Raw genomic sequence first — 25,585 nt, 5'->3', positions numbered from 1 at the left:
TAACAGTTACAAGTGATAGAATCAATCTGATTGAGGCATGTCTAACCACATGGGAAAAGACTTCTATAAAATCAATACCCTCCTTCTGTGTATAGCCTTTGGCAAACAGCTTGGCTTTAGACCTTTCAGGTTCAACTCGTGGTATGCCTGGTTTGATTTTATATATCCATTTACATCCTACCACCTTCCTGTTATCTGGTTTCTTTACAAGCTTCCAATTGTTGTTTTTGTATAATGACTTTATTTCCTCCTTCATAGCTTTAATCCACCTTTCTGAATCTCTACCTGAGACAGCTTCCTTGTAAGTTCTTGGTTCATCATTCTCTAGTTCATAAGCTGCTGTTAAAGCATATGCTATTAGGTGTGCATATACATATCTCTTAGATGCTTTAATCTCTCTTCTTTGCCTATCCCTGACAAGCTGGTAGTCCTGGATTTCTGTTTGTCCACCAGATGATTCACTGACATCCTCAGTCTCTTCCATCCTTCATTTGTTAATGAATCATGGTATCCCTGATTTAACTTTCCTGAAAACTCCACCTGCAGATATTGTCCTTGTGAGTCTAAACCTTCTTCTGAATCTCCAAGTTCTGTTGCATGTCTTTTACTCAACATTTCTAATTCATTGAAAACAACATCTCTACTATTGATGCACCTTGATGGTTTCAAGTCAGTACACCAGAGCTTATAGCCTTTCACACCTTTTAGATAACCCAAGAAAACACATTTCAATGCTCTGGGCTCCAATTTTCCTTGCTTTACATGTGCATAAGCAGCGCAACCAAAAATCTTCAAACCCAAATAATTTGCTGCCTTGCCTGACCAAATTTCTATTGGTTTTTTTAAGCTTAAGGCATTGGATGAACTCCTATTAACTAGGTAGCATGTTGTCATTAAAGTTTCAGCCTACAAGGTCTTAGGTAGCTTTGAGGGTATCAGCAAACACCTAACTTTCTCCATCAAGGTTCTATTCATTCTCTATGCTAACCCATTTTTCTGTGGAGTATTAGTTACTGTTATATGTCTAGCTATACCATTCTGATTACAGAAACCCTCAAACTGCTGGTTCCAAAACTCTAACCCATTGTCAGTTTTTAGCCTCTTAACTTTCTTGCCACTTTGAGTCTCAACCAATGTTTTCTATTGCTTAAACTTCTCAAAGACCTCATCTTTTCTCTTCAAGACATACATCCAAACCATTCTAGAATAGTCATCTATAAAGGAAAGGAAATATTTTGCTCCACCTAGAGAAACTATCTGTGTTGGCCCCCACTGATCATAATGGATGTAATCTAAGTCCCTTTTGTGTTATGCACTGCATTTTTTAAACTAGTTCTAGAGGATTTACCTAGGACACAAACCTCATAGAACTCAAGAGACCCCAACTTATCATCCCCAAAGACTCCCTGTTTTTCTAACACTCTTAGCCCCTTCTCACTCATATGTCCCAGCCTTAAATGCCACATAAGAGTCTTATCTAAACCCAGATTAGATGAGACACTGACATCACCTGTTACAGCAGTGCCTTGAAGCACATATAGACTATTGTGCATATTCCCCTTCATTACCACAATGGACCCTCTAATAACCTTCATTACATCAGATTCCATCTTAATGGAGCAGGCAAGTTGATCTAGAGTGCCTAGGGAAATTAGATTCCTCTTAAGATCAGGAACATGCCTTACCTCTCTTAGCTCTCTAATCATTTCATCAAAAATCTTAAATCTAATGGTCCCTAACCCAACTACCTTACATAGTGAGTTATTCCTCATCATCACCTCTCCTCCATTAAAAGGTTTATAGGTAGTAAAAAGACTTTAGTCCGGACACATGTGATATGAACATCCAAAATCAAGAATCCACTTACTATTTGTCTGAGTTTCAGAAGCCAAAAGTACACCAGTTGAGTCATAGCCTTCATCCTCAGATGCAACAGCAGCATCTACTTTCTTTCCACGCCCTTCTTTGCTCTTGTTCTTTTTATCTGGATAGCCCCTCTTGAGATGCCCTTATTTTTTACAGTGGAAGCATTTCAAGACCTTATCCTTGGACTTAGATTTTCCCTTTTTCTTCCCTTTGTAGTTTTCTCTCTTCTCAAGGCTCCCCTTTGCCATCAGACCTTCTCCATCTTTTGTTTCTGCTTTCTTTGTGACTTCTTTGGAACTTAATGAGTCTTTTACATCTGCCATAGTTATCAATTGCCTCCCATATAGCAGTGTGTCAACAAAGTGCTCATAGGATAGTGGCAGAGATGATAACAGGATGATTGCTTTGTCCTCATCTTCCAATTTCACATTGATGTCTTCAAGATCAAGAATAATCGTGTTAAAATTGTCAATGTGATTTGCTAATGAGTTGCCTTCCTCCATTTATAGAGTATACAGTCTCTTCTTTGTACAAAGTCTCTTGGTTAGGGACTTCTTGGTATATAAATCTTCTAACTTCTTCCAGAGGCCTGCTGCACTCGTTTGATCTCCCACCTCCTTAAGTACCCCATCTCCAAGGCTCAAAATTAAGGTGTTGTGAGCCTTATCTATACCATCATGTAATTCTTCATCTGTGAGCTTGCTTGGTTTCTTTCTAGTTCTTGGCTCACCCAATGTCTCCTCTAAACCTTGATGAACCAACAATGCTCTCATCTTAAGCCTCCAAAGATGAAAATCGTTTTCACCAGTAAATTTCTCCACCTCAAACTTAGATGTTGCCATTTCTTAAATCAAAGATAAGAGTTGTGGCTCTGATACCAATTTGTTGATTTAAGATCAGCTTTGACACCGATCAAGAAACCCCACGATCAATTCTAAACTCTCTAAACTTTGATTAAAGAAACTTATCACAACAACACACTTAGAATACACACACAGAAACAATCAACCAAAGGACTCAAGGTTAAGTGGTTCGGTTGGAGCAGCCTACATCAACTAAAGAACAGAGCTGCAGTTTTTATTTCATTCACTGATTACAAGATACAAGCCTTATGAAGAAGATACAAACTATTTATACAACCCCTTAGAGAATTCTAGAAAAAGATTCCCTCTACACCAGCTGTGAACATGGTCTGTTTCTACTGAACTCCCCAGAGATTTCCCACTACAATTAACAACCTCTTAACGGCCTTAGACACATGATAAACTTGTGCTGTGAATAAGTAGTCTCAAAACGCTCCTAAAGACTATCGTTTCATGCAAAGTTGTATAAGTTCATGCACGTGATACACACATGCTTCACTTAAAGAGCTCAGTTGATTTGTCTTCTGCAATATCATCTATTCCAACGACATGTCACTTAGCCAAGCAACCGATTAAGCAATCGACACTTAATCATCAAATCGACAAGTTGATACTTTCTCTGGAATTCAGTTTTAAAGCTCACACTTCAACAAGTAAAGATTTGTCGTTACATTTAAGGATAGATGGGACGAGAAGTTAAAAAAAACAAAAAAAATTAGCCAGTGATTCTCTTCTTTCAGAAGAACGCGAGAAGAAACAAAAGAATGGTAAGTATAAATGAGTTGGACTCAATTAACGCTGAAAAGGGAAAGAAAAAATATAGAGACAAATCTTAATTATTGATGTTAAGATTCCTTGATCATTATTAATGATTAATCACATTATTATTATAACTGAATTAAGAAAAAATATATATGTAATTTATTTCATTATTTATATTATAATTAACTAATTATATTTGCCACATCAATTTGTACAACATTATTTGTTTAAGTGTACAAAGAAAAATAATGATATAAAATTAATTAGTGCGAGTAATGATATGGCTCTTATATATCTTACAGACATTAAGTGGTTTGCAAATGATGATCCTAATAAGGGCTTCAAGCTTGAATTCTACTCGGACCCCAATCCACACTTCAAGAACTCTTATCTTGACAAAAGCCCATTCTTCAAAAAGCTACAGGGACGAAGATTGAACGGTTTCCAAGAAAATGCTCGACACATAAGCTCGTAAGAAGATAACCAAAGAATGGATTGAAGAATGCTTAGCCAATTACTAAAACTGAAGAGTGTGGAAGTTTTTTCAACTTTCTCAATGCGCTGCAAGTCCCTGAAGATGAAGATATACTGCAAGCTGCAGTGGATTCGCTTGGATTGGTGGAGCTAGTTGTATATGTTGCGCGGCATGGGAGTTTTCTTAGAATTGAAAGGAGTTGTTATAAGTTTTAAATTAAAACGATTAAATATCCTGAAATGATTATTGAAAGTACTTTCTGATACACAGCTGACCATTAGGCAATACATATATATATCTTTCGTTTCATTCAATATGGAGTACTGATGGAACAATATTGTCACAAGTAGAAGTATCTGTTGAAGTGGAAACAATATCACAAGACCCAATCTCATCACAAATTTGCTTAACATTGATATCTTTTTGTAATGCTTGAATTCGTTCTGAATTCGTTCCAGCTCCATTGCTACTTCTTTCATTGTAGGTCTTCTCTTTCCGCTCAAGTTTAAGCATCTTGTTGCGAGGTTAGCAATTGTCATGATTTCTTCTTTCTGGCCGACCTTTAGTGCTTGATCATCAAGAAAATCATACAGCCGGTTCTCCTCCATAGATAAAATAAAATAAGCTGCTAAACCTGTAGCTTCTTTAAACCCTGTTAAAATAATTGGTTTTTGTCCAGTTAAAAGCTCGACAAGGACAACTCCAAAGCTATAAACATCGCTTTTATCAGTGAATTGGCCTGAACGAAAGTACTCTGGATCCAAGTAACCAAAGGTCCCTAGTACTTTTGTGGTCACATGAGTTTGATCAATAGCAATAAATTTCGAAGTCCCGAAGTCTGCTACTTTTGCCTTATATTTTTCACCCAAGAGTATGTTTGTAGACTTTATATCTCGATGATAAATAGGCATGGAAGCTGCTGAGTGCAAGTAAGAAAGCGACCCCGCAACTTCAGTGGCAATCCGCAAACGCATTTCCCATGTCAGCAGAAACTCTTCATTTTGATCGTGAAGATATTGGAAAAGGGTTCCATTGGAGATGAATTCATAAACTAATAATGGAACTTCAGTCTCCAAACAGCAACCCAAAAGTTTAACCACATTTCTGTGGTTAATTTGCAACAGAATAACAACTTCATTAATGAATTCTTCAAGCTTCCCTTCATGAACTATTTTGGATTTTTTTACGGCAACAATCCTTCCATCTGCCAACATTCCTTTATAAACGGTACCTTGGCCTCCTTGCCCGAGTATTCTATTCACATTGAAATGATCAGTGGCTTTGTCTAACTCCTTTGTTGTGAATAATTTGCATCTATCAATACTGCCGTCAAATGAAGTTAGCTGTTTCTGTAAAAGTAAACCACCGTTCCGTTTGAAGAACTTTTCTTTAAGCTTGATGTCCTCTCTTTTCTTTACCCAGATACGCAGCCACCAGACTCCAGCAAATAGAAAAGAACCCAAAAGACCCGAGCCAATACCTTCAACATTCAATTTGAATTTTCTTTTTTTTCAAGAATCAGAAGAATATGCAATTTTGACGTGCACATATAATAGGAATCAATATTATTATGAGACACACATATGGCAAGTATATAATGCTATTAACATTTGTTAATATCAAGAGCATCATGATATATACAAATGGCAGGAGTCAAAACCATTATGTGATGCATAGATCATAAGATTTAAGATCATTATTGTACATATAGCAAGAATCAAGACCATTGTGTCATTCACATATGGCAAGAATCAAGAACATTATGTGCACGTAAAATTTGGAAGATTAATCCTTTATAATGTTTGACAATTTTCTTTTCATGTTATTGAATTTCTTCTATTAATTGGCTTTGGAGTCATGCATTCGGAAATAATAAGAGTTAAAAGTAAGTTTTCCATGAAAATACGAAATTGAGAAACTTTCTCTAACCAAAAACTCCACGATCAACATGAAAGGAAATTTTACCAGATTATTAAACTAATTAGGTAAATGAAATTTTATACATAGATATCAATATCTGACGTCTACCTGTCGCATAGTTCTCTTAATATTAATTTTTGAACATATCCTGATAATTAAAACGCAGTAGCAAACTCTAGACAAGCCATTCTCTCTTGTTTTATAAAAAGAGCCATCCACTACTTCCGGAATATATATATATATATATAATCCCCAATAGAGCCCCAAGCAAGCAGTAAAACTTGTTTATTTAGCAGAAGCTAAGTTGCCAAATAATTAGGATCTATTTTAGTGTAAAAACCTTAGGCATACCTAAACTGACGATTATGTAAACCTTCCGTTTGGGAGTAATGCAACGGTAGCCTCCTTCATAGTTTTCACAGAGCAAATTTTCAGAGCAAGTGGCAGTTCTATCCTCATACTCATCAATATCTGTCGTGAAAAAAATTAACTATAGAGTTAACAAGAAATTTCCTTCGGTGAAAGAGTTTTGTGATTCCATCACTAAGAAGATTTTTTCCGCTCCCTCTTCAAAATGAGAAAAGGAAAAAAAAAATCCGCTCTAAAACTAATTTACTTAATTGACAGAAGCTAAGCCGGTTATCTGGTACGTACTATTTACAAATTTTAGATCCAAAAGACAAAACTTAAGCCAAGCCTTAGAAACAATTAGAAATCACTTTAGCGATATGGAATTAAATTGACATTTGAAATTAATTTTAAGGTAATTTTCCTTGCAAGAACATCTAGAAACCCACTTCTATCAATTTCACAGTGAGATGTTGATTTATATTTTGCGGATTCACTGATTTCTAACTTGCCAACGGATGAATTGGAAATCCTCCAATCCAATATAACAGGAACTAGCCTCCAATTTTGAACATACCTTTAGCACTCTTAAAGTTGCCTTCAAACCAATCTCCAATTTTGAAAAACCTATATTAATGTCACTAATTTCGTTTAAATTATCATTTAAAGTCATATCAATTTATTTTATGGTGCGTTTACTCCCCGAATTAGGGAATCGGAATGATTAACGGCGTTTACTTCGTAAATATGGAGCAGGAATCGGAATTAGAATGGTGGGGCCCACTACTATTTGGGAATGGGAAATGGGAGATTGATTCCCATGGGGAGGTGAGAATGAGTCTCTCATTCCCAGGATTGAACATTTTGCCCTCCCCAAAATTAAAAATACCCACTTTGTCTTCTTTTATAATTAATTAATATATTATGATTAATTAATATATAAATATATTATTAACTATAATTATTAAAAATTATAGTTCTTAAATAAATAATCAAAATAATTCATATATTATTATAGTGAATTAATTAATATGCTATTATAGTAATTATCAATATTATTAATGTTATAATTAATTCATATATTATTATTAATTAATTAATATAATTATTACTATTAATTAATATATTAACATATTATTAATAATAATGATTAATTCTTATTATTATTTTTGAATAAATCATCACAATAATTAATTTATTATTATTTTTATTTAATTAATTAATATATTATTTTTAATGAATTAATATAATTATTACTATTAATTAATATATTATTAACAATAATATATTAATAATTATAGTTCCTAAATAAATAATCACATAATTAATATCATTATTATAATTAATCATTTAATATACTATTATAATAATTATTAATATAGTTATTATAATTAATTCATATATTATAATTAATTAAATAATGTATTTATTACTAATAATTAATATATTAATATATTATTAACAATAATTATTAATAATTATAATTTTTGAATAAATAATCACAATAATTAATATATTATTATTGTAATTAATTAATTAATTAATATACTATTATAATGACTATTAGTATAATTATTATAATTAATTCATATATTATTATTAATTAATTAATATTATTAAATAAATAAATAATATAATTATTACTACTAATTAATATATTATTATATTATTAACAATAATTATTATTAATTATAATTTTTGAATAAATAATCACAATAATTAATATATTATTTTAATTAAGTAATTAATATTAATATTATTAGTTAATATATTTTTATAATAATTGTTAATATAGTTATTATAATTAATTAATTAAAATTTTTTACAATTAATTAATATATTAGTTAATAATAACATGACAATAATCTATTAAGTACTTTTTAGTAATTTGTTACAATCTAACTCATTTCGATTCTGATTCCGATTCCAAGACAAAGTAAACACATTAATGGCAATCCAGCTCATTCCGATTTCGATTCATACAGTTCAAGTAAACAACTTATTTTAATTCTTTTTGTCTATTCCCATTCCAGCCCATTTTGATTCTAGCCCATTCCGATTCCAGCTCATTTCAATTCCTGTTTAGTAAACGCAGCATTAAAGTTACGGCTTCTATTTCACAACAATTATGATTTAAAGCCTAAAATACCACAATACCGACTGGATCCTTAATTGACAAAAACCAAGCGTGCTTTAAGAATCCAACCCTGTCAAGCTGGCTCTAGTATCATTCATAACATTTTATCCCGAAATGTACTTAAGGAACCCAATCCGTGGAAAAGATTCCAAGCTTAGCTTAATTAAGCTAGAATATAATTTAACTAAGAAATTTACCTTGACAGCCGTGGAGATAGGGATTCCCATGGTATTTTTCCTTGCATGAACATCTTAAAGGCCCACTTTCATCACTTTCACAATGAGATTCGTCCTTTTCCAACTTGCCAAAAGATGAATTGGGAATCCACCAATCCAGTATAACAGGTACTTGATTCCAATCTTGAACAGCTTCAGCACTCTTAAAATTGCTTTCAAACTATTCTTTTTCTACCATAAATGTATATTTGCATTTCCCCTCCTCCTGGCTGCCGCTGCTGCTACTTGTTGCAGTATTTATGCTGCGTATAGAAATATTAAAACTTTTGAGAGCCCAAGGGACCCCTGCTTTGCAGCACCCAATTCCATTGCAGCTATCATCATCTGTCTTGTTTCTTGGATCACAAATAGACAAGCAACCACCAAGAATGAAGTCATGATCAGCTGGTGACATTGAGGCAAGGTTGTTGCAGCCGATGCCAGAGAATATATTGTCATGATAAGAGAAGTAAAAAGGGAGCTTCTCCAGGTTTACAAAACTTGCTTCTGTAATTTTATCCTGACAAGATCTGATCACTGATTGATTTACTCTCATTGTGCTCTTTTCAAGAAAGAATTCAAGCACTTCCAGGTTGATAATTCTCAGGATTGGCTTATTGGATTTGCAATCTATTGCATAACGTTGATCAAAGTAACAATTTTCCCCAGTTCCGAATGGAAATGGAATTGTAACATTGTTTCCACAATTGGATGGACAATTTGGCTTTGTTAAATGTGGTGGTGCTTTAGCTATTGATTTTATTGGCCATGGAAGCAGCAATATTATAACTTGAAACAGCAACTGCAGATTCATTTTTCAATCAGCTGTCACCGTTTTTTGCTACTGGGGGGGCGGGTGGGGGGTAGGACGAGATTTTATCAGAGCAAAACAGAGCAGTTTCTCGGCTGCTTCTTAGATGCAGCAGCCCTTTAATTTACAGTCAAGTTGCACAGAACACTTGAAAATTAAAAAAGAAAAGCAATCCAATCACCAAAAAGCAATGGTTTCGCACGTGATGTGAAAGGTGCATCGAGACCAAAGTGACAGACTTTACACATTAGAGAATTAAACAAAAGATATTTAAATTCGATGCTGATGTTTTTAATTACAAGGCTGTGAAATTGTGGATATTGTTAGTTATTGACTATGTGCCTATTTGATATAATTTATCTCATCTCATAATTTTTTGTCGTAATTTTTGTTGTTGTTTGGTTGTTCTTATAGTAGAACTTTTAAAGTTTAAATAAGTTATTTTACTTCTACTAAAAAAAATTCAAATTTTGCATTTTTGGGAGTAGAGGTTAAATTTTTTTTTTAAATGTTGACATATATAAAATATCATCTACTTATTTGACAATTTTATTTTATTCTTTTGATAATATAACTTTAAAAATTTACCTATTAAAGTAATTTTATGAATTTCTAATAAAACTCTCACTGACAACGAAATAACTAAAATTTTTTGTCTACTAACAAAACTCTATTTAAATAAGTTTTATTTGAAATGTTGTATCAAATGGAGTCTTATGTAATCAGATATCAATTGTACATTACTATAAACCATCAGCCAATTTTTCAGAAATTCCATTTTTAATTATAATTTGAAAAAATTTGCCTAATTTTTAGGCTTCTTTCCAGATTTTTAATTTTATTTCTAGAACTCAAAATTGCATGCCATTTTTTTTTTATTCTTTCTATTTCAGGCATTAGAAATTTTTTATATTTAGTTTTGTTCTTTATGGTAATTTTTCGTTTTTATGTATAGAAGTGAGCAAAACCGTAGTTTGTCAACAACTTGTTCTTTTATTGGATTTGCAGTCTATTGCATAATGCTGATCCAAATAACAGTTTTCTCCAATTCCAAATGGAAATGGAATTGTAACTGGACGGACAGTTAGGATTTGCTGTTGGTGCCGCCGCCGCTGCTTCGGCCGCTGATTTTATTGGACATGGAAGCAGCAATAAAAGCCTGAAACACCAACTGCGCGATCATTTTTCAATCTGTTACTCTTTTGCTATGTGTTAACTGTGAGATAGAAATCTAAAAGAGCTGTCTAGCACTTTGAATTTAAAAGGAAAGACAAATGGTTATTTCTATGCTTCTTCTTCATTTTTCAAATACTTAGAAATCATTCTTGTTGGATTTTGAAGCCAAATTATGTCGGTAGCTTGCCCTCAGTAATTTGGGAGAAAAAATTACATAGGCCGTTACTATCAACGAAGCCTTCTAAGGTGGTGGGATCATTCATTGGCGCTCTGTGAAGTGATTCTATTGTAGACTTTAAGTGATTCCCATATTAAGAACCAAAAAAGTTCTATATTAAAATAAATTAAAGTTTTATATTAAAATAAATATAGATCCCACAATAAAACTCATTAATTACTCCATTAAGTGACAGAACATTAATGACTGGTCTTACCACCTCGGTGGACAATAAGACCAGCCTATACAAGTCTTTCTGGCTGTTAATAAGCCTTTCTAGGTCAACTAACTGCTTATGTGCCTTTCCCACAATGCTGCCTATTTCTTAATTGGACAAAACTGTGTGAAATAATTGTTGCACAGTACCACCTTTTTATCGTTTATTTGTTGATCCCTACTTTTTTATTTATAATTAATTTATAAATTTATGATAATTTTATTTTTCATTTTCTTTTCCTCTCCTCTGTATTTAGATATTCTGTCCCTTTTTCTTCATTTAAATAATTAATCAATCATTAGTTAGCAATCCCTTTCCAATAATAATATCATAATCAATCAATTACCTCAATTATTTTTCAAATTACAATCAAGACAAAATGCAGTAACTTGAATTGAATATTTAGATAGCAATTGTACGCTATGGTAATTGAATAAATTAAAACAACAAATCAAATCTACCAGTTATAAGTGATTGATTGATGTCATATTGGCTTAGATTTATGGATGAAATTTAATTTTTGTTATTTTCGAGTAACTAATAACTTTGAAATTAAATTGTATTGTAGTTATTTTGTATTTAAATTTCAATTTGCACATATTTTAAAGTGGCAACCAAAATGTAAGGAAAGAAGATAAAATACATAGTTTCTAATACCCTAGGCGAATCTCACATTGGTAAAGCACAAGAGAGATGTTGGGTTTATAAGGGGTGATCCATATTTTAATTGCCAAAACGCATTTTGGGGTGTATGGGCGCCCTAGAAACAATACAATACGGGCCTTGTTAAGGCCCAAAGTGGACAAAATCTTACCAGGTCTGGGTTGAGTCATGACATATGGTATTAGAGCAGCCCCGCGTGTCCTCTTGGACGATGGTGGGGAAAACCTCTGCGAGGACACTGAGTCCTTAAGGGGGGATGAATGTAACACCCTAAGCGAGTCCCACATCAGCAAAACACGGGAGAGATGTTGGGTTTATAAGGGATGATCCACACCTTAATTAGCAAGACGCATTTTGGGGTGTATGGGCGCCCTAGAAATAAAACCGTATGGGCCTTGTTAAGGCCCAAAGCGGACAATATCTTGGCAAGTCTAAATTGAGTCATGAAAGATGGTATCAGAGCAGCTCTGCGTGTCCTCTTGAGCGATGGTGGGGCAAACTTCAGTGAGAACGTTGAGTCCCTGAAGGGGGTGTATATAGCACCCTAGGCGAATCTCACATCCGCAAAGCACAGAGCGATGTTGGGTTTATAAGGAGTGATCTACACTTTAATTAGCAAGACGTATTTTGAGGTGTATAAGTGCCCTAGGAACAAAACCGTACGAGTCTAATTAAGGATCAAAGCATATAATATCTTATTAGGTCAGGGTTGGGTTATGACAGATGGTATAATTATTTAATAATTATAATTATTTATTTATTTTTATGCATAGTTTTTATAATTATTTATTTATTTATTTATTTTTAGTAATGTCATGCTAGTTTTATCTTTTAAGCTAATTTATTAATTGAGTTTCAATATCAAGTTGTCACTTACCTCACTCCTTAGATTAAAACAAATAGAGTTAGATACTGATGTTTAGTTGTATGTCAAATTTTTAATTGTTTAAATTAATTTCAAATTTAAAATAATTTGGATTTATGTGTCAATATTTTGAAACATTTAATTTTTTTAAAATTTCAATGCACTAGAGGGAGTGTAGTGTTAATTATCAAATAATAGCGTCTACCATTGAAACTACTCTTACGGTAATAAAATGGATATGAAATTTTAACCTAGAGCAATGTTAAAGAGTAAGAAAGACGAGAGAAAATAAGAAAATTTTACTCTCTCTCTTTATCCCGTTCATTTTCTCTCTCTTTCTTTTCAATACATTTTCTCGTGTTTCTCTTTCTTTAGCATTTTTCTTTAACCTATGATAACTTTTCTCATCCTTCTGCTGGGAAAAAGGGCCAGAGCGCCGTGTGTCAAAGTAAGGAAAGACTTTTAACAAATAAGACGAGAAAAGACCAAAAAGAAAGTGGAAAAGAGAGACATGAGATGAAAATGCTATTGGTATTGTGGCTGGAAATTTAATAAACCTTTGTCGCCATGATTTAAAAGTGAATTTAATTTTATCTACATTTGTGATGAAAAAATATATTTATTAACTAAAATACTTATTTATCGGTATATTATTAATTTTTATCTATTAGCTATAGCTTTTTTTTTTTTCATAACTAACGTATCAGTAGAAACTAGTCGAATCTATGAAATTTTAATCAGTTAACGTTTGGCTTGAGGTAAAGAGGAAGCAGTAAAATGTACTGGTTAATTAAAATAAACTACACCTTTATTCATTTATAACGCGGGCGGCCAAAAGAAAAAAAAATAGTTTAAAGCAAAATTACTCGCATTATTATTTTTTTTAAAAAAGTTGTCTCTACAACTTTTTTGTATCCACCACCTAACAAACTCCCATTCAATTATGCAAAATAAAATGATAAAAATATTTATTGTTTTGTTTCAGAAAATTAATCATTTTTTCCCTCTCATGTTTCAAAATTCATTAAATTTCTCTATTGTTAAAATAGACTGATAAATAAATTTATTTTGGTTTCTATTAATATTTGCTCTAAAATAGACTGATAAATAGATTTCTTTATTGTTAAAATACAAAATATCAAAATTTTATCATTCTATTTCTATTTTTCAGTTTCATGAAACTCAAAAAACACTATTAAAAAGGGGGGAAGGGACGGGGAATGAGTGCAATCGAAAGCGACCGCAGAAGAATTTTTGCATATTATCTTATTTATTTTGTCTGTTTCACACTTGCTTTTTTTAAGGGAACAAATATAAACTCCATTCCTTAAGGATAGAGACCCTATTAATTATAAAACAAGTCGACAACAGGCTTTTTACATCAACTTACATCAACTATCAAATCCATGACGGTGATATAATTGGAGAACCATTGACCTCTTATCGACTGACAAGAAAGAAAATCCTTGAATCGAAGGCAAAATATCAACACGGAAGACTAGATCATGTTATATTATAATATAAGAAAAATATATGGCGTCCACCTATTTTTTTTAATTTTTTTTTAAAATACATAATTTTTTTTATTAGAATCCACCTAAAATTATATTTAACTTTACTTTTCTGCTTCCGTTTGGAATCCGTTAAGTAAACTAACGAAAACTTAAATAAATGATCATTTTACCCCCCAAAATTAAAATTATAATTTCATCCTAAATGTGTCAAAAATAATCAGATTAAATTAAATTATTTCTCTCATCGGTCAATAAAGAAATTAATTTCACAGCCATCAAATACAAGTTTTTTTTTAAATATGTCTGTAATTAAAATGTTAAATTATAACAATAGTATTAAAAATAGCTCAATCTCACAAACTATCAATTGAATTTAAGATAAGTAGAGTTTTATTATTCATTGAGTTATAATCTCTAGTAGTTAAGATTTTTTTATACTTCATTAACGTACCAATAATGATATTCATCATTAAATCTGATTATTTTTGGCATTTTTTAGTGTGAAATTGTAATTTTCATTTTGAGGGGTAAAATGGTCATTTTTTAAGTTTCCGTTAATTTTCTTAACGGATTTCAAACGGAAGTAGAAAAGTGAAACAAAATGTAACACTAGGTGAATTCTAATAAAAAAAATTATGTATTTTTAAAAAAGTTAGAAAAAATATGGACAATGAATATTTTTCCTATAATATATTAATATAACGTACTGACCCATGAATGGTCACCTATAACAACCCAATTATCTCACATGTAATTTTTTAATTTTAAGTGACAATTCAAAGATTATTATATGTTATATAGGATGTAACATATCATAATCCAAATAAAGATACCTTCACCCGACGTGCACACAACACATATAGCTCCATTGAGAATAATATTTCCCTGCCCTTTTAAAAGACCCTACACCTCTCGTACTGTCTCTACTAACTAAAACGGCGTTAGATTTCCTGCAAAGCCATGTTAAAAACAATTTTTTTTTTTTTTTTTCAGGACTTGAAGCTTGTAAAGTTTCACTCCATGGCACGAAATCCATCATTGGCTAAACAATCATTTGGTTATGCCATTTTGGGCTTTGCTCTAACCGAAGCTATTGCATCGTAGGTGATTTTAAGATACTATGTTTGGCACATTATCATATTGGACTATACACAACTTTTGTTTATTTTTCTAAATAAAAACTAATGCTTATTTTACAACTACCATAAAAGTTTAATGCTCTAAGATGAAAACATGATCCTAAACAAAACTACCATCAACCGAGACAAATAAGCATCATCGAGAACAGCCTAGTAGTTTAACATCGAGCTAGTCTACCGTCAAGCAGCATTTTAACAAATGCTAGTCTAAATTCACCTTTCAAAGACTTGAAAGCAGAAATGTTAGAAGGCTTATCTAGTATGAGAATTAAAGCTCGAATTTCCTCATCTTGTTCAAGTCCCATTGTCGCAAGCTCATCAACAATATCACTTCGATCTTCTCTATTGTCCAATATTCGCTTAACCAGCATCTCCATGTTTTGATTATATAAGGTAAAAACTTGCTCGATTGTTGAACAAATCTTTTCAATACCAGCAGTCAGACTGCTATCAGATCTCTTCTCATTTGATGTTTTGGAGCCAGTTTGGGCTTTTCTCCTCTTCCTACTAGATGTTTCAGAGCTAACTCGGTCGATTTGATGAGAACTTGAGGGTTGGTGCACTGACAGGGGAGAACTCGGTTTTTCAACCACAATAATATCAACACCATTTTCCTCTCGAATCTCCTCTCGGTTAATTTCGTCAACCATATCGACTGGAGCTTCAGCCCCATGTGTAGTTACATGGTCCTTTCCATAGATATTGACAAGCCTTTCATAGATTGGAAATGGCCTGTCTTTCCATCCTCTTGCCTCACTGTGGATCTACATTCGGTTTCACAAGTCAATAATAATCAATTTGCTAATTTCTTCTCAAGCCAAATAGCATATAGAGCACACTAACCTGCACAAACGACTGCCAAACCGCGTCATCGTCAACCTCTACACATTTCTTTACATGATTCCATCTAAATCCACTTGTCTTCAACATATTGAAAATTAATCTATGCTGCTTTTTCCATTTTCTTTGCTTAGAATCAATGTGTGGGTTAGCCTTCAATCCCGAATTTGGTAATAACAAATTTAATTCCTTTTCAATTTGAGTCATAGTACCGGCTTTGAAAGTACCATTATCACAACGAGAACCCTCTGCAACTGCTTTTTCCAATATGCTTAATAATGCTTCTTCTTCCTTCGTGGTCCATACACGCCTAAGTCCTCTATTTTTAGAATCGGTTCCTTTCTTTGCGCTATCAATTCCTGTTAGAATACACATTGTTACAAATATGTTTTTTGAGCTAAAAGAAGTTACTAAATGATTTATTATATAGAAGTGTTAGACTTAGATAAATATAGCACCGCATCTAATATGTGTTGCTTAATCAAGGAGTAATAAGCGAGAACAGAATCAGAAACAGGAATGCCAAAGCATAAAAGATTAAAAGGTAATAGGCTATACCATTAAAGTAATATATTAATACTCACTCAAGAAAGCTATAAATAACAACACAAAAGCAAAATAATTCTTAAACAGCAATATAAAACCATTTGGCAACTGTAAAATAAACTCACATACTACTCAATTACTTGCCCTGCGAGCAGCTGCAGTCAAATTAAAAATATTCAATAATTACAGTGGCCATAACTTTAAAATCCAGTAAACATCAGCAAGGAGGAAAAGGAAAACAACTCAACTACATCATCCTTCATACTCATATAACAGTTTGAAATTTACAAAATTCCTTAAAATTAGCTTATAGATATAAGAAAAGAAAAAGACTAATGACTCCTGTTTTAGGACCGGTCACTGCACCTCTTCATTGCCAAATCATACCTGCAGGCATTCCATTGATCTGATGATGCTCTCGTGCCGGTAATAGCACCTTGTCCAATTTCATTAGCTTGCTCCTCGATTACTTGGCACAAATCAATTTCTGAAAATATATTTAAACTTTCACAAAGGTCAAATTCAAATATGATTCAAAGGGATAAGTAATTATCAGAATAAGTAGACTCAAAAAAGCATAAACTTTACTTAAACTAAAGCTATATATTAAATACACATCATTTCTCTCACTAATGCCCATACCCTGCCTCACGGCATTATGTGAGATATTCAGCTAAAATTGTGGTCTATTATCCCGTTTCATTTTCTCTGTACTTGTATGCCATGGTTTAGTGACTTGACTTGCATCCAAAACGATTGAATATAGTCCTACTTGGATGTCTACTCTCCTGAATGGAATAATAATAAATGTGTGTTTAAGAGTGAATGTTGTTTCCAAAACCTCAGTTACAACTGTCGTGATAAAAAGTTAAAAATAAATCTAAGAAAATTCTAAACATAAATACCTGCATAATATAACTGACCTTATTAGCTATATACATGTATTAATAAAAATAACCCTAACGTCACAGTTTGTATCCCAACTTATATGGTAGATGACATCATTGAAATGCCATTATTACTAAGTACTGTTAGAGAAAGAGGTTTTTAAGGGAAAGCAGGACAGATGTCCCCGCCCAACTTATCAAAAAAAAAAAAAAAACCTTGATCCTGATGAACCTAATTAAGCTTCTGTCCCCAAGACTCATGATCACTGCCCTCATTAAGTCAAAGCCTTTTGCCCTCTGCTCCTTTAAAAGTTAAAGAATTCTATGGTTTCCAGTAACATAAAAGGCCAAAACTCACCATCCCCAAAACTAATATATTTTGTTGAAAATTCAGCATCTATTGTTGTTAAAAATTATCCCTCTAGATGAAATTTTTGGCTCCGTCAGAGTACTTTTGTGGCAAATGATAAGGTTAATAACCACAAGATGATGTCATCCGCCACATTCCAAACACTATACCTCAACTTTGTAAGTGTAGTAATCCCGATAATAGTTAAGATGATTCTCAACACACTCCAATGGATTCAATTACAAAAACTAAAAAAACAGTGACTCAAGTTTAGTCACTGTAATTTAAAGCAGTAGCAAAAATTACAATACGCGATAGAAAACGACTAACTATTTACTAAATACAACAAAAGGTCATGTGTCACATGCAGGATAACGAATTTAAGAAATACCCACCAAAATTAACCCAAAAATAAGAATAAAAGCAGCATGATACCCATTAAAATTCACAACAGATAATATTTTTCATGAAAATGAAGGGGAAAAAATCAACTTCCATGCACTGACCTTAAGAAAAAACAAGATCTTGTTTTATGTCGGAGATCGGATACCGATGACCGGTGATCGAATGTGGGAAGATCGGAGAACTGGGAAACGAGAGATTTGAGTGAAGTGAGGATGGAAAGGGGAGGATTACGATCGATTGATGGAGAGAGGATCTACCAATATTTTATCGATTTGGGTTGACAACTTGGGCCCCATAATTTTATTGAAATCACAAATAATGTTATATATTTTATATTCCTGTCATATAGGTCCCCGCTAGCGCTAGAGCAATCATGTCTAATAATATGTATCAAATTTAAGCAAACACATATACGACTAATTTATTAATCATATTAAGCTATCAAAACATGAATAAATAACATATTAATCACATCAACCCATTTAATATATCTACTAGAAAAAAGTTAAAAATTAATTAAAAATAAGAAATATGGCAACATTATTCTCAAAAAATAGGTCATAAATAAATTAACAAGACATACATATGGTGTGAATAAGTTTATAACATAATATAAATATCACATAAATAATTAATTTAGTGTTGTATATTAGTTATTTTTTCAATATTATATTACCATATATAAATTGAAATTTGTGTCAATAAACATATAATTGTGATGAGATGGTCTAAGATAGATTCAATACGATTATTTATTATATCGTGTTGTGTCAACTCATTTGTTAATAGTGTCAATATTTGTCAACATGAATATGAAAAATTATTTTCGTATAAACATGTCATGATCCATTGTGCCACCTTTATTGTTTAACTAGTGCTACAATGTTAAACTACTAAATTATTAATAGTATTAATTGACCAGGGCCGGTTTTAGAGTATCAGAGGCCTTAGGCGAATTTTTTTTTTATAAGGTCTCTTTTTAATTAACAACTTCAATACTCAATAAAACAAAAAAAGAGCTGAAAATCCATTTCAATTTTAGTTCTTGAATTTCAACAAATAATCAAGAAGATTCTAAAAATTTTCAAAAACAAAATCAAAAATTTACCATTAGAAATTATACAAAAATAAACCAACGAATAAACGAGAACAATACTATTTTCAAATAGAAATATTTAGAATTGTAGCACATGAAAGTTAAGATAATGAATTGATGGTTAGATAATGGATATGGACTTTGTATTTCAAATAACTAATTTTTTTTTCTTTTTTGAATGAACTAATGCATGTAATAATCTTCATTGTAGAGAAGAGAACAAGAAAATTTTCATCTATGATTTTCTAGATTATAAGATTTTTAATAGAAATTAAAAGGAATACTCAGAGTCAAAGATTCTAATGTTGAATAATTGAACTTTTTTAAGAAGTTGAAAAGGTAAAAAATTTACTTATTTTTATTGGAAAAACTAATAATGAATAAATTAATGGTTAGACAATATTATTAATTATATCTCTTTGACAATAAGATAACCAATTATAGGTTTTTATATAAAAATAATAATTATTAATTATAAGATAATTATTAATTAGAGAGATGTCTAATAGGCTTTTCTACCACACATAATATTTTTTAAAAAAAACTTTATTAACTAGAGAATTATTACTAATACTAAAAAAATGAGGTCTTTCTAAAATTTGGGGCCTTAGGCGACCTCCTTGTTCGCCTATACTTAAAGCCACCTATGTAACCGACTTTTCCCTTTTTAATAACACAAGATATCCTAAAACTTTTATGGCTCATCAATTACCAATGATTTTTTAAAATTTATAAATTATAAGTTAATTTATCGATATTAAACGTATCCCTTTATATTTAAATATTCGAGATTTTGTTCTTACAGTTGAGAGGCAATCAATTAAGCAATCTTTTAAGGATAAATTTTGTATTATTGAAAAAAAATGTTATTGAACACAATCATTTGAATGTTAGTATTTTTAAAATTATCTAAAAATTTATTTATTTTTAGAGCCCCTTTCGATTAAGAGATTTCTCGTTTTAGTAAAATACTACCAAACTAGAAGAGATGGAAAAATAAAAGTTTAAAAATACTAAAGGATAAACATACTACGTTAGAGTGCCTTTTTTTTCCTCTTGTCTTCTTGTTTAGTCTATATTTTGCTAAAAGGATGGATCAAGATGAAAAGTTATTATTTTTTGAATAAAAATTTAAAATAATTAATGAATTCTTTGAAGAAAAAATCAATGAGGACCCATTAGAAATAGTTGAAATCATCTATGTTTTCTTTAATGTTTATAGAAGGTAACGACTCAAATGGGTTAATTCTGTTTTGACTTTGGGCAAAGGTTATGTAAAACGGGTTCAGCTACTGGACCATAAGCTCGGAGCAAAATAGGGAGTGCAAAAAAATCTTATTTCGGCCTGCATCCACAAAATTCTGGAAGATTCGGATTCATATATTAAAAATTATGGATTCGAAATTCAAAATCTAAAATTGTGTAGATTTAAATTCAGATTTGTCTAAGTGTATACGAAAAATTGGATATTTGGATTTTACACTTTTTTAATTAAATTATTTATTTAATTAAATTTCAATTGAAAAATATCTAAGTTAAATTATTTATTTATTAAATTATTCATTTAATATGTATAATTAAATTATTTATTTAATATGTATAAACATAATTAATTTTATAATCTTCCTTGAATATGAAAAATATGTTAAGAAACTAAAATAATATAATAATAATAATTTGTAGATTTATAGTATTGTTGTATGTTATTTATGTTGAATTGTTGATTATTGAATTATAATTGAATTTTATTTGATATTATTAAGTAACGTGTTAAAATTTAAAATTATATTTAAATTTATTATTATAAAAATTCAAATATTTGAAAAATCTTCCCGCAATTCATATGGATATTATCTGCATCTAATTCCGTATATTTTTTTTATGGGTCCAAATATTAAAACTTTAATGCGGATCAAAATGTCCATGTCGAGATCCGAATTTTGCCAGAGCAAAACTATTGGGTTGATAAATAAAAAGGCCACGAATTTATCGGCCTGATAAATGATAAGACCGGGAAAATATCGGGTTGATAAATGATAAGAGCGCGAAACTGTTGGGTTGATATGGCGCGAAAATGTCGGGTTGATCCGGCTTCCGCAGGAGAGCCAAAGAAATGGGCCGGAATTTTGGGCATGATAAAGCCTGCATGCAATGCAAATGGACCAAAACATTAAACAGACCTTTTCTGAAAAATAAAAATAAAATAGCTAGACGGGTAAATTGGCAATTCAATTCCATCTTCACTCGTTCGATTGATGTTCGAATTCCAAACAGCTACATGAAAATATACATCCTAAGAGCATTAGCGAGAAATTTATCGTACATTTTTATTTTCAAGAATATGATCGAGATTTTCAAATAATTTTATTTAATTAACTATTTGAGTACCTCCACTATTAATTAATTAATCAATTACCCAATATAGTTCTCATGTTTCCTGTTCTGTTTTGGGAATCCTGGCCTTCAAAGTACCATTTATGCTTTTAAGAATTTTGAGAGACAAATATAATGAAAGTATTTAAGTAGTTTCAATGTTTTGGGATAATGAAAGGATTGCTATTGAAGGAAAGAGTTGGGGAACGGAGAGAAAATATTGTGCTTTAAAAAAGATATTAATGGAAAAAAGAATGAATTTAGGTTATGTTTGGGAGGTAGGATTGGATTAATTTTGGGACTAATTGTTTATTTTATGTTTGGCATGCTCCATTTTGGATTAGATCATGGGACTAAATTTGAATTTAATCCTAAGATCATGGGATTAGCAATTCCAATAAAAACATGGATTTAGTTAGGATTAACTTAAAAACAATTGTCTATTTAATTAATTATTACTTGAATATCTAATGGATATTTAATTTAATAATCACCATATTAAAATGAATCATGAAAATTAATAATACTAGTAATTGGTTGCTTTTATATAATTTGCTAACTTTTTGATAAAATAAAATATATTTAAAATATTTAACAAAATAAAATTAAATCAAAATAATTTTTAATTTAATTTAACTTAATCTAACTTATATTTGTTTATTATAACTATGATTACCCAATAACTAATTTTCTGCGTATTTAATCTTAATTAATTGTCCTTTAAATTAATATTATTAATTATTTTATTATTAAATATTCACAAATAGTTCACATTTATATTTAAATGTGAAATTAAACGCTATTTAATTTCATTAAAAAATAACTTAATATAGTCCAATCCAATATTGTACCAAACATAAGACAATATTATATAATCTAATCTAATCCAATTAAATCTAATCCAGTTTTATCTTAATAATTAGTCCAATCCAATCCTGCGTGCCAAATGAGGCCTTAAAGATTAATAAATAGGTTGGTAGTGTCGTTAGGGTGCACTAAATTTAAAACCTTACTACTAGTATAAATAATTAGTACATAATGAATAAGGTTCAATCCTACAGAAACTATACTAGTTATACTTATTATCAACTCTAAATCAAGACTTAAAATAAAATAATAATAGAAATAATTAATATAAATTAATCTAACTAAAGAAAATGCCAATTATAAATAAAAGGGGAGTTTTAAAATTTTTAACTAAATAGCAAGAAATAAAGAAATTAAACTATGAAAATAAAAATTTAATAAAAACTCTAATTAAAGGAAAAAAGAAATAATAATGATAAAAACTTTGGTTAAAGGATCATTCGCCACCACCAAACATGCACATAATATATCAATTCTATCATCAATTTCTATTGAAACTATCAACCGTAGACAACAATAAGCTCTGTTAGTCTCAATATTTCTTTAGTGTGTCGTTAGGCAAAACAAACTCTTCACCTAATCTCTAACCATTAAATAATTTAAAACAAGCTCTTTAAATTATCTTAAATGGAAGCATTAAGTAGAGAAAGATATTAGATTGATCTAGGCAATAAACACACAAGTTCGGATTATTTAACCTAGGTTATGTTCTCCAATTGAAATCACTGATTCCAACCTGCTACTTATGATTAAAATCTCAAGACAATTACGGATCAAGAATTTTAAATCTAGTAATAGAATTTATTCAAGTCCTATCTAATTGGCCACTCAAACAAGACGAGAATAAAATCATAAACATTAATTATAGAAGAACATAAACAATCTCAATTAAATAAATGGAATGATAGAAATTGAACGTTAATCATATGACATGTTTAGGGTTTTGAATTCACCCTCAACCAAATAGAACATTTAGCCCAATATAATTAAATTGGGAATAAGAGAATTGATAAAACCAATCATGGAGATTAATTCAAGCGGCTGCCTTTTCTTCAATTCCTTTCGGCTGCTGATTTTTTTCTTCTCATTTGCGGCTACAAATTGTTCAGTTTCTCTTGCTGTCGATAAAATCCCCCTCGTGCTGCTTCCACTTGGCCCTTATATAATGCTTCAATTGTGGCTTTTAAATCCTTGCATGGAAAGAATTAAATCCAAGGCAAAACCGCCACTTTCATAACGTGCTTGCCATTTAAATTGTCATGCAAAATATTTGCTTCCTTTTTCGTCTTCATTTACAAACTCTTTTGATTGGCCATGCTTAAAGCCAAAAGGCTTTATTCTTTTCTTCCTCTCACGTGCTGGATGGCAATCTCCTTTTTCCAATTTTAGCTCCATGTGCAAAATTAATTTTGCTTGGTCCGTACAAGCTCTAATTGGAAAATATTATTTATTTATCTAATTCTTGATCTCTTGTGCACTGTTGTCTCCAAATCTTTAATTATTTTCCTATTCTGATTCTCTCAATCAGATTTCTTTCCTGAATGGTCCGATTTAATTTCTCTTTAATCCTAGAAAATACCTAAAATAACAAAATAAAAAAAAAACTAAGATAAAAATTAACGCAATAAAAATATAATTTACTAAATTAAAAATTAACTAAAATATTTAAGACCAAAACAAAAAAAAGATGGAGAAATTAATAGCAAAATATATGAAAAATATGCACTTATCATAGGTCAAAATACAAAAAGAAAACTTAACTTTACAATTTTATTAATTAACATCATGTGTCCTTTGATTATTGGAACATCAATAACATATTCCAAAACATAGTTGACCCACTAAAAGAGCTTCTAGAATTTGTTCCAATATTGGAAATTACTTTTCAAAGTCTAGGTCATTTTGTATTTTTATACTTTGTAGAAGATATCACAGCGTAAGTGATGAGTTGCTCAACAGTCTACTGACGACATGCGAAAAGAAGAAAAAAGAAAAGAAAAATTCAACAGCTCGCACATTTAAAAATTTAAATAACAACGCTGATATCTAGTTTCAAATCCAAGGAAACTATCGACATTAATAAAATTTGACTTTTTTTTCCCTTTTAAAATCACGCAAAAATCGACAGATGGCCATCGTCGACCAACTCTTATCCGGGCGATGAGCTGTCGTCCAAAAAAAAAAAATTCGTTAAATTCAATTTAAAGAAATTTTGGACAAATACCATATGTCTTTAAATAATATGTTCAAGACTGAATTGACAAGGGGTAGGATTTGGTACCGGCATTTTTTTTTAAAAATCAAATCCGCACCACCGAAAAAAAAAATTTACCAAAACTTGTCATGCCTGTTGTGGGTTTATAGCTTATTACCAAACCTACTATAGCTTTTGTTGATGCTGAAATCTGGTCGAACTGATAATGGTGAATAGATTGTCTCGTCAACGCTTTAATTTGTTTTGATGGGATACTGTCACTCGCTGCTATATTGGAATTCAGATTGTACTAATACTTCCTTTGATCTGCAAAAACAAAAAACTGTTAGGGGCGCTGGACTTTTTTCTGACGAAAACTCTCCGATGCTCAAGTCAGTAATTGAGTTTTTCTTTAGAAAAAACAGTAATCTCACACACTTGTGATTTAATTTTTTCTTTTTCTTTTTATCTAATTTTCTCTCAGCCAAAAAAAAAGACCCCTCTTTCAGGATTTTTCTAGATTATTATAGACAACCACAAGTATCGGTTGTTCTTCAACGCACGGCCGTTATCAAATTGAATGCGCCACTTGAATGTAAGAATTAATATATCCGTTTGTATAGTTATTGGGTTACCGTTATAACGTTTGATTGTACTTTAAACATTATAGTAGATAGTGCACATATGTTACGGATGAGCTTCCAAATGAAACTCAACAATATGAGATATAAACAAAACCATGCGACTTGATTCTAGTCTTCTCACATAATGCTGGTCGCGCTTGCACATGCGACCAGATAACTTTCTCCTCAAACTCAAGTAACTATCTTTTTATGCCCC

At 31.1% G+C, this 25,585-nt stretch overlaps 3 protein-coding genes across 3 annotated transcripts; all 3 read right to left on the bottom strand.

Annotated features, from left to right (window-relative positions):
• Positions 1-3,285: 3,285 nt before the first annotated feature.
• Positions 3,286-8,598, bottom strand: LOC102623129 (wall-associated receptor kinase-like 17). The gene is made up of 5 exons (XM_052441017.1): positions 8,569-8,598; positions 8,392-8,455; positions 6,238-6,357; positions 4,347-5,446; positions 3,286-3,348 (listed from the first exon to the last, which is right to left on the bottom strand). The coding sequence occupies exons 1-5, from the start codon at positions 8,596-8,598 to the stop codon at positions 3,286-3,288; spliced, it is 1,377 nt and encodes a 458-aa protein (XP_052296977.1).
• Positions 8,276-9,421, bottom strand: LOC127902631 (wall-associated receptor kinase-like 10). Its single transcript, XM_052442307.1, has one exon. The coding sequence runs from the start codon at positions 9,398-9,400 to the stop codon at positions 8,768-8,770; it is 633 nt and encodes a 210-aa protein (XP_052298267.1). The 5' UTR covers positions 9,401-9,421; the 3' UTR covers positions 8,276-8,767.
• Positions 9,422-15,154: 5,733 nt separating this feature from the next.
• LOC102609266 (uncharacterized) lies at positions 15,155-18,482 on the bottom strand. The gene is made up of 4 exons (XM_006471084.4): positions 18,317-18,482; positions 16,962-17,061; positions 16,032-16,387; positions 15,155-15,952 (listed from the first exon to the last, which is right to left on the bottom strand). Exons 2-4 carry the CDS (start codon positions 17,023-17,025, stop codon positions 15,347-15,349), a joined length of 1,026 nt encoding a protein of 341 aa, XP_006471147.2. The 5' UTR covers positions 17,026-17,061; positions 18,317-18,482; the 3' UTR covers positions 15,155-15,346.
• Between the last annotated feature and the right edge of the window lie 7,103 nt (positions 18,483-25,585).

Source organism: Citrus sinensis, chromosome 5 (genome assembly GCF_022201045.2).
Source record: "Citrus sinensis cultivar Valencia sweet orange chromosome 5, DVS_A1.0, whole genome shotgun sequence".
Lineage (NCBI taxonomy): Eukaryota > Viridiplantae > Streptophyta > Magnoliopsida > Sapindales > Rutaceae > Citrus > Citrus sinensis.
This window is presented reverse-complemented; position numbering and strand designations above follow the sequence as displayed.